Below are 15,228 nucleotides of genomic sequence, written 5' to 3'. Positions count from 1 at the left end.
AAATTTCCCAGAGAATCTCCATTAGGTAATACATGTACATATTAAGTTTTAAAAATAATCCTGCAAGCATTGCATACTAGTATATGAGGGAAATAGTGAAATTTTGAGAAGTTGACCTTGACCTTTGACCCCGGACTATTGACCCATGACCACTAAATTCCCTAGATAATCCCTGCCAGTCAGTACATACGTATGTACCAAGTTCCATGAAGATACAACATTGAACCATTTGCAAGAAAAAGTGAAACTGTAACATTTTAACCTGACCTATGACCTTTGACCTTACGACATGAAACTCTCTCTGGAGAATCTTCATGCAGTTATACATGTCTTACATTAAGTTTCAAGTAAATACCTGCCGGCATTGCATAGATATGGGGGAAATAGTAACATTTTCAGCATTTGACCTTGACTTTTTGACCTTTGACCTCTGTCCGGTTTCACTAAAAAACTACTCAACTAATTGCCCCATCATACATCATCCTCGCACCAAGTTTGGTGAAAGTTGCTTCATCCAGCTTTGAGTTATCATGTAAACAGATAAATCTTAGGATTCGACCTTGATCTTTGACCTTTGACCTCTGTCCGCTTTCACTCAAAAACTAATCAATTAATTGTCCCATCATACATCATCCTTGGACAAAGTTTGGTGAAATTTGCTCTATCCAGTGTTCAGTTAAAATATCGCGTAAAAGGATACAATTTCATGATTTGACCTTAACCTTTGACCTTTGGCCTTTAGCCGATTTCACCCAAAATCTAATCAAGTAATTGCCCCATCATACTTGATCAAGTTTGGTAAAATTCCAGTCAATATTACTCAAGTTATCGCATAAACGAATGCGGACAGACGTACCAACGGACGTACGTACGGACAATCTGAAAACATAATGCCTCCGGCACCGCTTCGTGGTGGAGGCATAATGACATTATAATCAAACAGTAGAAATGTGGTACACATAAACCCCCCCCCCCCCCCCCAAAAAAAAAAAAAAAAAAAAAAAAAAAAAAAAAAAAAAAAGATGGGTCAAGACATGTTTTCTAAAAAAATGTGAAATTTCACAATGTCATATCTTCCTTAGTTCTTATCTGATTTTTGTCATTTTTGGCATGTTTCGTAGATAATTTTTTTTTTCTCTCTCTCTCTTTTTGAGTTGATTGATTTTTTTTGGGTGGATTTCCTCTAAAAGATGATGAGGAAGTATACTCACAATCAACTGAGACTTGAGTTTCACTCTCAATTGTTCCTTCCGAGTTTGTTGCCTCACAAGTGTACCTCCCAGCATCTTCGAACACGACATCGTCGATGATCAGCTCCTGCCCGCCACCCTCATATATGATGTGTACACCGTCGGCCAGTAGCTGTTCATCATTTCGCTTCCAAGTGATGTCTGGGGTAGGGCTGAACGGAAAACGCCACGAAAACACTGCCCATTACAGATTCATCAAAGATACTAATTCTTCTAACTCATGCAAGCACAAATCCAGGAAAAGGTGAGTAATCTGTTTCATGAATGACAACAATTGGTTGCTAGCACCTTTCCACCACATTGAGACACTCAATGTGCTTTCCAATACGTTGCTCACCACAACAAGAATAAAAATGGTAAACTACTGTATACGCTGTATAAGCAGTGAGTAAATTTTTTTTTTTGCCAATCGAGACTTCGAATTTCGAGACAGGCAATTGTGCGAATGGTTAAATCTGCAATCATGGAGTACACTACTGAATGGAGAAATGCTCATCATATTCTCACCAGGATCACAGGTAATACTTTCCTGTGTTTTTAAATTTGTGAATTGCACCCAATTTTAGAAGTTCATGAAAATAAAAACTTCACGAAATACTAGGCATATACAGTAAATGAATGTCTGGCAAGTAAGTATGTGGTAGGAAGTCACACAATGAGCACTATTGAAGAAACTGTTTGAAAATCAACTGGGCTGAATTGTCGGTATTTAAATTCAGAGGAAAATGACAAAACAAAAGCTACAGGCTGGGAAAATGCTTCGAGCTTTGAGACAAGGTGAGTGCTTTCAGAGAACATCTTCCAAAAATGCAGGAAAATGAATGAGAGAACCTACAGGCTTTGAGAGAAGGGGACTCACATAAGACTTACTATCCTGAGGCAAGACTTACTATCCGGAGGCAAAACTTACTATCCTGAGGCAAGACTTACTATCCTGAGGCAAGACTTACTATCCTGAGGCAAGACACTTCAGAGTCAATTTCCCCGTTCTCATGGCAGTGACAGAAGGACCAGGACTATCTTGGAAGACGGGCCCCACAGGACTAGGACCATTATCTCCAGCTGCAAGAGATACAGATAGACAAAAATATGGGCACATTAATAATCAATTGAAGTCAAGAATTATCACTCCTGAGGTTGTTTGATTCTCTCCTTTTTAATTCTTAGAATTTATTGTCAGTATCTCATCAAGCAAAGAAAAATAAATCCTACAACAGTTGAGCTCTTTTTTCTTCATTTTTTTTTTTATTGCATGTATCAGCTACAAAAGTTTTGAAATCCTCTAGTTGATGAATTCATAAATAATCCTATACTGTAAAACAATATTTTCGCTGAACGAAATTTTCGCGAATTGGAGCCGATGGCCTTTTTCGTGGCACGAAATTTTTCGCGAGTTGCCTCTAACATTCAATGCCTATAGTGTCGACAAGAACTTTCATATGCATTTTAATTTCGCAAATCTTGGCTCTCGCGAAATTTGTGAAATTAAAATGCACGCAAACATTCCTCGTTTTACAGTAGTTGGTGACAAGTTTCTACAAGATATAAGTTCCTGTTTCTCTCAAAATTTACACATTTAGGTTGAAGTCAGGCTTGGCATATGTTGATTTTCCCATTTTGATCACCAGCCATAATCAATCTGTGTCTGATCACAGCTTAATACAATAATTTTCCTCAGAAAAAGAACAACAAACAAATTGTTCCTTTAGAGCAACAAAGTTGTTTTGAAACCAGGCAGTCTCAGCAGGCTGCTGAGATGCTCGTACCCAGCCACAGTCTCCATGCATCACTGATCATACCAACTAAACATATTTCTACCCGAGTTTTCTGTCTGTAACTTTCTATTAAACAGGATGCACTGGTTGGATTAGTGTTTCTCAGAATGACATCACCATGGCAACAACAACACGATGCAAATAAGCCTTCTGAACAAGATTATTCAAAAAGACTGAGTCTTGATTACTTTGTAGATTACTTCAGAGCAATGTACGTATCAATTTTCATCATGATCGCGCGGTTCACATTCAAGATCTGGAATGGTGCCTCCTGATACGAGTGCATGATGTTATGCCTATCAAATGTGGGCACACGCCCTACAGGTCAAAGGTTCAAGGTCAAGGTCAAATGCTAAAATTTCACTACTTCCCCTCATATCTCTTCAATACCTCGATGTATTTTCATGAAACTTACTGTATACATGTATTACCAGATGAGATAAATATTCTCTAGGGAAAATTTGGGGTTATACGGTCAATGGCCAAATGTCAAGTTAAAATGTGAAAATTTCATTAGTTTTCCTCCACATTTTAAATTGGCTCAAGGTATCTCCATAAAACTTAGTACTCGTGCATGTAATGCCTGACAATGATTCTCTCTGGAAGCTTAGGGTCAGAGGTCAAAGGTCACTTATCATAGGTCAGGGTAAAATGGTAACATTGCACAACTTGTTGCAGAAACTACATGATTTTCTCCATACCCTGGAGATAACTAAATGTATCGTACACTCAGCTTCATAATCAAACTTGGTATAAACAATTTTGTACATGCACTATCACACAGCAATTATGTTGGGCAATGGGGTCAAAAGTCAAGTGATGCTAAAATTTCACCTGTTTTCCATACTTTGAAAGAGGCTTAAAATATTGTCATTGTAAACTGGCGATTACTTAAAAATAATGATTATTTGCCAATCATGAGAAACTGTCGTCTTACATGACAAAGGCAACATGTACTGTAAGTCTTATCAGGAAAGAATGCGATACGGTGAAGGCATATCTGTCGCCATAGTGACAATTATAGTTTACTATCTGAACTTTTCAGACAAAGGATCTAAGTAGTTAGTTTAGGCTGGTAGAGGGATTCTGAGGCTGATTACCATTAAAAGTAATTAAAATTTGCACCTGAGATAAGTGTTATTCAAAGTAAGACTGAACAATGTGAAGGAAATGAGAGTAGAAAGGTGCAAGGAACTAAGAGAAATTCACCGAGCGATAGATATGACAAATTATTAGGGAAGAGGAAATAGATTTGTGTATGTGAAGTTAGAGCTAAAGCATGCCATCTAAGTGTTACCTGTTGGTAGTGAGTTCATTCTATAATTCATTCACCATGCAGCGATTAGACCAATATTATCATATACAAGCTGATAGCACATTCCATCCGAACTCATAATAAGTTCTCCTATAGACAACTGTCTAATGTAGGCCATCAATCATTGACCTGCATTGCTTCTCTACCAACTATTAAAGTTTAGTTCTGACTTTTCATTTTGAAACAGCTGTTGAAAGTGTAATAAATTATTAATCTCAGGGCAAACACAAATAGCAATTTATGTAATTCACATGGAATGATAAAGAAATACCAGATATGTGTGTGTATAAATATATATATATATATATATGTGTATATCCTTGAATTTTCCATATGTTGGACTTTGAATGTTATCATAAGAAGAAGAATGAGTCTTGAATATGCCATTTGTAGTTCCAACAAGAAGGTTTTTCTGCCTCGGGCCGAAAATTTGTGAATAAAGACCTTCGTGTTTGAACTACAAATTTTGATACTCCTTCTTCTTCTTTATGTATACATATATACTGTATATATGCTTACATTATACAATGAATACTGTATGAGCTGAAATTTACGCGTACAGATATTTTCGCGAATTGCTACTTGGCGGACATTTTCGCGTGTTGTTAATTTCGCGGTTGCGAGGGTCTAACCGAACTTAGTTATTTGCGCGTTATTTTCGCGTGTTGTTATTTTCGCGGTTCAAAGGCGATTCGCGAAATTCGCGAAAATAAAACCACCGCGAAAATTTCAGCTCGTACAGTATGTCATATTGCAGAAAATGAAGTGTGCATACTAGGTTTAGCACAATAGAAGCCAGAGTATAGCCAGAGATATCAAATGCATCTGATGGGTTTTGAAGGCAAAGGAGAACATCCTCTTTAATTTCTTGGATGTTAACTTAACGAGCTGTATTATTTGGTAATCCCTAAGACTTACTCTGTGAGATATTCCCAAGTATTTCGACTACTACATAAATCTTACATAAATCAAACAAGGAAGTGCCACCTTCTTTGCACCTATATACACTGTATCTGTGTATATCACATATTAGATCATATCAAATGATGGTGTTAGTATGTGCATGCATCATTTGCAACTGAAGAACTCAGGCAATGAAGAGAAGAGGAAAGAGGAAGAGAAGGAAAAGAAAGAGAAGAAATAAAAGAAGGATAAGAATAGTAGAAGGAAAAAAAAAAACCCAACTGACTGTGAGACAAAATGCAGCAAGAGACTATTTTAGTTTTGTCCATTCAAGCTGGACGGACATGCCATGCCCGATACCTTGTCTTTTCACAATGGACAGAACATCCCTTCTGTCTGCATGAATTTTGTCAGAGTTGTATCCTGAATGGGAAAGGCTGTTATTGCTATGGTAACCTCTAGATGCACTAGCTGTGTGGTGGTGGTAGTGGTGGTGTTGGTAGGGGAGGGGGGTTAATATAAGTGGAAGGTTACAATACTGACAAAATATATTTGAGAAACATACATGGCTAAAGATTGACTGAATTCACAACTTAAGGTTGGCAATATATGCAAATGCAAAGACTACAAGATGAACAAATCAGTAAACTTCTTCGTTATTATTGGAGTTACATTCCATCTACATAAGACCATCCTTTGAGAAAAATACAGTGTTCATGGTAAATATATTTCAAAAACATAATTTCAATCGACATCAATGTAAATTTCTGTGAGTTAGATTTGTGGGCTTACAGTTGCAATTTGTAATTACTGTGATAATGACGATAAAACACTAGCTCTCGTAAATCAACTCTGAACATGTGTCAATGTATTATTTGCAATGAAGTTTGCTTTCACTGATGTAGATATACTATACAATGAAAAATGTTTTTGTGTCTCATTCAAAGCAACATTAAAATGTGCTGCTGATGGCACAAAAAATAAATAAATGAAGATATCACATTAGTGGGGTTGTCACATAAGGGTGCTTCAACTACATTGAATGACAGATCTTCCTGAATCACATCGAATGCACAAAATTCCTCAAATCTACTGGTTTCAGAATTAGCACAACATGTAGAGAATGACAAGAAATACCAAGAAAAGGAAGAAAATCTGAAGAAGACTGTAAAAGAATCTAAATCCATGCAGGAATTTGGAATTGTAATCTTCAGAGCAGAAAAATTAATATGTAATGAAGAGTGAACTGTTAAGGAGAATGACAAGAATGACAAAGCACTGAACATGAAAAAAAAAACATGAAAAAAGAAACCTTTACTTGGTTTACTTGGGCCCTTTAAAGAACAGTATGGAATACTTTCAAGTTTATTACTAACATAAAAGGAAACAAATTGAACGGATGAATAAAAAATTGAACAAATATGGGCGAGAAATGGGACAGTTTAAATGTGCTTTGCTGTCTAGCAAATTTTGCGAGAGACTTCATTGGCAGAAATGATTTAGTGTCAGTGGCATAAAGTAACTCATGAGCATGATCAAAAACAATTCAAGAATAACACTTTATAAAATTTGTTTAAAGGGAGAGACGTCTGCTTTGGGGGTTAAGGAGAACATGACTTCCGTTGCATACTTTTAGCAGTCTTCAAAGAACCAAAACAGCCTTTAAAAAAAAATAAGTTTTACATGTGAAACACAAAACACACAGGAAGGATGAAACTCTTGGGTTGCCAAATACATTTGACCACAGCAGCCACTGCTCTACAGGCAGCTAACTGACTGACATTCAGATGATCAAACTGATCTTATTTGTCTCACCGGCATATATATTCACTCTTCTCTTGCTTATGTCTTCTATCATGACAAATCATTGTTCAATGGGGTAATTTGATACAAGAGTTGTATGTAACTTGCTATCATAAAAACATTCACAGAAAAGTACCTGAAACAATCTCTAGGTCAACCCTCGGGGATCGCTGAGACTCTCCAAGGAAGAAGTTTTGGACAGTGCAGTAATATCCCCGAGTGTCGGACAACTTGACGTTCGCGAAAACCAGATTCCCCTCAGAATCCTGGTTAACCCGCGCGCTTGGTTGAATAGGTGAAGGTCTGGGATTGTCGTCCGTCCAATAAATTAGTGGCTCGGGAGCGCTTTTGGGCGGTCCGTACACGGCGCCACATTTCAGTTTCACGTGCTCTCCTTCTGTCGCTTGCATGTCTGATGGTGAAGAATCCTTGAACCGCAGCATGTCTGGGGGAGGAGAGGAAAAGGATAGAAAAAAAAAAATGAAACATTGCATATGTGTGGCGCTCCGACAAAATGAGTCATAAGTCGCACGGGGAGTTTTCCCGTAATGAGCCGAAAATGAAGGGGAAGCACTACTCGGGTCGAAATTTTTTTATGACGGATTTTGATTTCTTTATGTTTTATCTGTTTGTACAGAAAATTTCAGCGTGTGAAAATGAGTACAAGTGTCCCAAATCACCGTTTTTCTGAGACAATTTTTTTCGGTTACATTTTTTTCGAACGCTCGCCTTTGCGTTGCGTTTCGCACCTATTGTTCTTGCCAGATCGAGACTCCGCCTCCGTTGCTAGGGTGTATGCTAATGAGGCATTGCTCTTGACCCCTTTGAAGACAAAACAAAGCATGGTGCGCGCGGCGGCGTCGGCGGCCAAGCGGCGAGGGCTATAGAATTACGCAATAATAGTGAGCTGACCAAGGCTATTGATTGCATGACCAGCGAGTTTCGTTTGATACATGCACTCCATTTCAATGACATGGTGATTGACATGACGCACAAATCGCACTGAAAAAAATAATTCCAACGAACGATCACGCAAAATTTATGATACTTTATCTATGAACTAATACAATGATCACATATCGAACTCGAAACCTTTTTTATGCGTGTGTGTACTTTTACAACGGTTATTAATTGGCCTCATTTATGAATTTGTTCAAATAATCATAACTTTCGTTCCCTGGTATGTGACTTGCTGTTTAAAGTTCATCTCTGGAGATATAGTAGGGCCTAAGTTGTCAATTATTCTCGTTTTTATAAAGTCGACAATTTGTGTGATAATTCGCCAAATGTATGTAATGCGTACTATTATTTCCCTGGTTAGTGAAACTTATTGCCTTATTACTTATGATGGTTTGGGCCGTGACGGTATGGAGAGAAATCGGAAGACAAACATTATTAATGCCCAGATAGCTCGTGTTCCCTTTGGAGGATATTCTGACTCTAGTCATCTGTGTATTTTTTTTTAGAAGTAGGACCTATTTGAGAAAGGGACAGAAAGCTGTGTCGCTACTCAAAAGTGTGCTTCTTCATTTTGTTTTGTTTTTTAATCAGAATGTTTGTAATGATAGCTGTTTGCCGTGTATTGCGTGTAGCTGACATGTGAGAGGTCAAGTCTGCAAAGAATTGGGTTGGCTAACAACTTTGCCAAGTAGCAGCGCTAATTGCCCATTGAATTGCGTATTCTGAGGAATTTCGAATGAAAGAACTCGGACGGCAATGTTCACGCCTTGTGTCCGAGTAAACCCCGCATCAACGAAGCCTTAAACAATGAAAGGTAAACTTCCTGCTATCAAGGGGTGGATAATCACGCAACCAGTATTCTTTCTTCGCCATTGATAGCAGAATCAATAACGGAATGGAGCAACAGTGTTGGAGGATCGGCATTATGTCTGCTAATTTGTAAAGGAATTTTTCAGTCTCCTTCTGTGCTCAGAACCACAGTCAGTGACGCTAACTTACTCTATCTCCTACAAGCTATAGTTACCATCTTAAAACGTGAATTTTATGAAAGGCTAAAAGTGATCACGGAATCAGTTCTTCCGCGTGACACATGCAGGCTTTTATAATAGCATACCAAGCTTAAATCGTTTACCTGTATAGAAAGGGCGGGGATACACACTTATCGCAATCATCCGGATTTGAGAGTGATACACTCTACTACTTTTCTTCATCTTTCCCCCGACAAAGACCATGGTAATTCAGAACAAACAAACAAACAAACAAACAAACAAACAAACAAGCAGTTGATTTATATCAGAACGTAGAGATTTTTTTTGGTGTTTCATGTATGTATAGGTCATATCTTGATGTATAGTAGGCATTTGTTGTCGTTTTTACAGCGTTTCCTAATAAATGCCTTTAGCGAAAACCCAACAAAACTTCTATCAAGGAGGGAAGGAAACTTCAATTTAAATATCACATAGTTTACAGAAATCAGACATGTAAATAAGGCAATCATAGACATCCGCATGGCCGATTGTAATCTCTTACTTTGATTATCAAACATGATCTCCTGCATTTACGTGCTTTTTTCTAATTTCTTGAACTTTGCCCTCATTTTCTCTCTTTTTTTAAACAATTGCTCGAAACATTTAAAAATCGTAACACAGTCTGCTATCCCACAACATAATATTCCATTTGATTTGTCACTTATTGTTGGTCGGGTGACGCCAAATGTTGGAATCTCGAGCGATGATACACGGCATTTTGTTTGTTGGTTTTCGTCTCATCGCTCAAAAGAATTTTGACTACGATTACAAGACATAACTGATGGTTTACAGAAGTGATCATCAATTCAGTAAGGATTAGTCAAGTCATGAATTCACTTTACCCATCATGACTGTCTAATCGAACTACGACATTGTTTGGGTAACCGCGCCTTTTTATTCTCATAGTTCAAACTAATTCTTGACATAATCAAAACAAATAATTCTTTATTAAATTTCTCAAAATACTCAATAGACGGCCTAAGTCAAAACTTTCTACAAAGATTGCCTATACGGCAATCTTTACTAGCCTAAACAAGTTTTCTAGAGCTATCAGTTCCCCCTATGACAATGACTTCGATCGCGTTTTGAACTTGTATCGAACTACTTTCAAAACAGCTATTACCTTTGTAGTTCGATTAATAAACCAGTCTTTTGAATTCATAACCAACATTCGTAATCGTAACAATACAGTAACATAGTACTGCATGTCAATAAAAGTTGGAAAATGTAAATGCTATAATAGTAGCGCAAAAAAAAAAAAATGAGTAACGATTATCTTCATACATTCTAATTCCTAGTGATGTCGCTACGAAAATGACACATGGTTTGGTTCAAGCAAATAAAAGTAAAAAGGAATGGGACATACTTCTAATGATAGTACCACGCCGTACAATGCATTTCACTGTATTTTGTAACATTTGGTTACGTTTCTGTGCGCTTTACGTATACGGAAAATAAAAGGCAGATTGGTGCTATTAACATGCTAACACGCAACGCATTCAGAATGTTTTTTTTTTAAATACACCGTATACAATATAATGTTTTAGCATACGGTTTGAAACTTTGAATTTGCGAGTCCTTTATGAAATTATGAGCAGGGCTATTACATTATCAAGCAAAAATTAAAGTATTTAGGGATTCGGATTTGCGCAGGAGACTAACAGTGCTATATATGGCGATCGTTCGCAACAGAGAAAATCCTCTTCAATAGATATACAATGTAATTCTGTTTTCATGAATTGAAAGAGAAACGAAGAGAAGTCAACTTTTTAACTTCATTTAGCTTTCTCACCAATTGAACTTGATTTGATCTGCCATGCATGATATCGCTGTGTGCTCTATTAATTATATTAAATCATTTAATCGGCGTGCTTGTTTTTTATGCAGAATATCACAGGTAAATTCATTGAAGTTCATAATGTTTGTACATATGGCGTGTTCGTTGTTTTCTATTTTAATTTTTATAATATATCACGTGTCCATTATCTGATTCTGACCACGAAAATATGGCGACTGTTTAAATGCGGAGCATGTACTGGAAAACTGTAATGTCTCCTGCCAGTATAGACAAAATAATTTCTAGTCTATCCCCGCTTAAAATTGAAATGAAATTGAACAAAAAACAAAAAACAAAACGAAGTTCGACTTTCAATAGATTTCAACCGTTTTGTATAGTGCCTGATTCATGTAATGGACACAATTCTTTAGCACATAAGCAATCACACAACTTTCGTGAATAGATGTGTCTTAATGATTGCATTTCATGGAAGAAAACTCGTCTCCTTGCCTGAATTTTAGCTTCTTCCTGTTCAAGCTCGCGTGAAAGAAATAGTTGAACATCAATCGCAATCATTAAGAGAGGCACATCCTTAGAAATAAGCACAGGAGTACTGAGACACACTACGAAATAAAACGGGCCTTTTATCGCTATTGACAACGCATGACATTGAAATGCTTTTTTTTTTTCCTTGGGGGAGGGGGGTAATACAATTGATTATTCTGAAGGTTCGTTAATCACACAATGAAATATGGTTTGCTATTAGCTTAGGTTCGTTAACAAGAAAATTAAATGCGGTTCCTTTCCGGTAGTTCCTTTACCCGAAAGTAATCAAGCATCATTTTTTTTTTTCTGATAAGGTTTGTGAATACAAAACGAAGTGAAGAAGGCCTAAGTATTAATTCCGAATATTTTTCAGTATTATTATTTATGATCCATTTCTCAAACGCAGAAAGATTGTAACTGCACATGTGATGTAAAAAAAAATAATTCCGCTTAAGCTACAAGTTAATTGTTTTTTATATGCTATGCTATTAGAAAAAGTGACTGAGAATCATTGTAAACCCAACGTGAAGCTGTCAAGCCTACATCAACCTTTGCTTCTGATATGTATAATATGTGCAGCATTGGCAAGCGTGATAAGCGATAATTACTGTGCACGCAACGCCTATAAAGGAAATGTGCCTTTAATATGGCGGGAATTCATAATGTTACGGCTGTATACAGCTGCAGCAGAAAAGACGCGAAAGCAGTTTTTGATGCTCTGCAACATTACGACCATGTGCGTAATTTGAGGGTTTTAAGTACACGCAAAGAACACGATCTCAAAAGACGACTATCGTTAATCAACTTCATTGACTTTTTCTGCCGATGCTGTCTTTTGAACCCCCGCCTAGAATAGGTTCTCAGGTTCTATTTAATAGGTATTGGTACTTGCTAAACGCATCCTCTTTAGTTTCCATTGACAACAACATGGGAGGAGAATGGAAGCGATGAACGCCCTCGCTAAAAGACGCTTCTCGTAAGACGCATTGCGTGCCCGCCTACAATAGGTTCTCAGGTTCTATTTAGGTATTGGTACTTGCTAAACGCATCCTCTTTAGTTTCCATTGACAACAACATGGGAGGAGAATGGAAGCGATCAACGCCCTCGCTAAAAGACGCTTCTCGTAAGACGCATTGCGTGCCTTCTTTTCTTTCTACTGTTTCCTATTGTTTATGAGTTAAAAATTGCGGCAAACCACAACGCAGCCGACACACAATGCGTACCGACTCATCCATGCGGCGGCAGCGGCACGGACACAAACGCGCCGAAGTTTACATTCGGGCTGCCGTATTGGTCAGAATCGTTAATGATAGACCTGTCCTGCGATTGGTTGATTATCTTACATACCCAAGCTATCGCCTTATACGGTAGTGCGTGCGATGGAGCGTAAACGCCGTCGCTAAGCAGGACAGTTGTATTGTTTCGTCCCGTGAAAGAAACAGGTTGTGAGCATGAACATAGCCTGAACTTTGAGAGCGATTTTCTCCGTTATTTAGAAAATCAACTGACATAACAAACGTGGTTAATATTCGTTTTTATGATCTCTAGGGATGTCGAAATGAGTTGTATTACATATCAGTGTAAAGCTTAGAGTCTGTAGAATTCACTTATAGGCATAACTACGATTTCATTTTTTGCGACTTTTGACTCATTCCGACGGAGCGCCACACATATACTAACACACTCATACCCACGCCCATCATATCCATACTGACAAGCTAAAGTAGTAGTACAAGTTTTGACATAAAAAAAACAAACAAACAAGAGCCTGCTATTATACCAGCTGTAGCACACCACTGTACATGTATATTGTAAAACGAGACATTTCTGTGTGCATCAAACTGTCAGAAATTCTGTAAAATTCACACAGATTTTTTCCTACACAATGCACCAATGCCAGCAGCCAATTCCAGATCATATCATGAAAAATGCAATCAGCTCCAATCCATAAAAATGTTACCATGCCACATATGTTTCTAGTTTTACAGTACAGTTGAACCTCTATTATCGGGCCTCCCTTTATCCGGATCTCTCTATTATCCGGATCTCTCTATTATCCGGACGCAATCTCGCCGTGATTTTTTTTAATGATTACGGGAAGAAAGGGGGATTCCCAACTCCTTGAGAACTCCTACCCAAACACACATGAATTACATATTACTTCCAATATGATTAACATACATTGCATCAAATTTCCGTCCAAATTGCTTACCTTCAGACATTTCAACATCCCGAAACATCCCCAAATGTAACAATGAAAAGGTTGCAGTATACACATTACTACATGTGGCACTACAATGGGCTACATCAGTACATGTGTATGTATATGTACATGTATAAAGCATTGAGTCTCCCGTATCCGGCCAAATTCCTTATCCGGATGAGCCCCGGTCCCGACTTGTCCGGATACGAGAGGTTCAACTGTATTAGCATATAGTCTTTGTACATAGTAAGCCTACCATTATTCTTCTCAATGATTTGTCCAATCTTTCTCAAACTTTGACTGGCGCGTTCTACTCGTATTACTGCACTCACTCAATCCACACATACATTTGGGTGACCTTGTCTTTTAACGACTCTGAATCCTCTTCTCACTGAAAATAATCTATGTCAAGTTTGATAAATATACACCGTGGATTTAGAATGAAGATGAAGATAAAAACCAAAGTTTACAGATGAAGGCTGAAAAAAAAAGAAGAAAGATGACTGCAATGGCTATAATGTGTTTAGGTGCACTTGAAAAGTCCCCTTATATCATCACACAACTTTCAGTGAGTGAATAGTGTTGGTGAAGGGTGTTGGACTTCAAATCATATCAGGTAAATGCAGAATATTTTAAGTTACACAGCAGCTCCATTTCATTCCAGTACCCAATTTGGCTAATATTTAGGTATCCTGGTCAGAATAGGCATGCAGAGGAGTCTGTAAAGATTTGCCCACAAACACTACCTCAAATCATGGAAAAGGAAGATAGCAAATTTGGTTTACTCGCTCTGCTATCCAACTCAGGAAATAAAGTAAATCAAGTACTAACCAAATAAAGTTAGTACTAATCAAATGAAGTACTAACCTGAAATTACAGAAATGTATTTACCAATTCTAAACAGATCAAGTGTTTTACTGGAGAGAACGCTGCATCAACAGTACATATTGAACTTTTCACAAGCAATAAACACATAACTTTTGTATATCTCCTACTATTCAATGGGCTCTCAACGTCTTGGCACAAATAAGATACTCTTCATTTATATATTTACATCCAAACAGAAGCATTCTTCCATTTGATGTTATTTTGATGTGAAGTGGATTATGAAATACTGAATGTCTTGACCCTAGTCAAATGCTACAACATTAAAAAAAAAGTTACATATTCAACTAGAATTTGAATTTGAATTTGAATTTGAATCTTGAATTGAAACAAATGGAGCAAAATGACACTTAACTTGCAAAGATTTCTGGTCATATTTATTTCTGTTATGCATCTGCTATGAAAATCAATAAAGACACAAAAATAAAAATGAATACAGTGACTTACAAGCTGCCTCGACCTTTGCCTTCTTTGATATGGCTGTACCCAGTCTGTTGGTAGCAAAACATTGGTAGACTCCATTGTCTGCCGGCCCAGGCTCATCGATGATCAGGTTGCCTCCTTCCAGACTGGCTCTGTCATTCTCTGAGACTTCAAAATTAGTCCCATTCAACGTCCAGGTGAATCTGAAAACCAAACACAAGACGCAAATAAACATGCCTCATGAACTCATACCTTCTATTCTTCCCATCTCTAGCACATTCGTTGTATTGAAAAAGACAATTGTTCAACATCACGGTTTCCCAGTGCACATACAGGGGCAGATCCAGGAATTCTGTAAA

The 15,228-nt window shown here is 37.5% G+C and overlaps 1 protein-coding gene across 1 annotated transcript in view; it reads right to left on the bottom strand.

Annotated features, from left to right (window-relative positions):
- Positions 1 to 15,228, bottom strand: part of LOC140245869 (neuronal cell adhesion molecule-like) — a 93,412-nt gene that overhangs the window by 68,138 nt on the left and 10,046 nt on the right. The window contains exons 3-6 of the mRNA XM_072325357.1: positions 14,894 to 15,072; positions 7,183 to 7,491; positions 2,201 to 2,312; positions 1,212 to 1,402 (exon numbers count right to left, since the gene is read on the bottom strand). Of these exons, the coding sequence (XP_072181458.1) occupies positions 1,212 to 1,402; positions 2,201 to 2,312; positions 7,183 to 7,491; positions 14,894 to 15,072 (791 nt within the window). The remainder of the gene's footprint in view (positions 1 to 1,211; positions 1,403 to 2,200; positions 2,313 to 7,182; positions 7,492 to 14,893; positions 15,073 to 15,228) is intronic.

Source organism: Diadema setosum, chromosome 2, assembly GCF_964275005.1.
Source record: "Diadema setosum chromosome 2, eeDiaSeto1, whole genome shotgun sequence".
Lineage (NCBI taxonomy): Eukaryota > Metazoa > Echinodermata > Echinoidea > Diadematoida > Diadematidae > Diadema > Diadema setosum.
The sequence above is the reverse complement of the archived record's forward strand: the minus strand, read 5'-3'. Positions and strand labels throughout refer to the sequence as shown.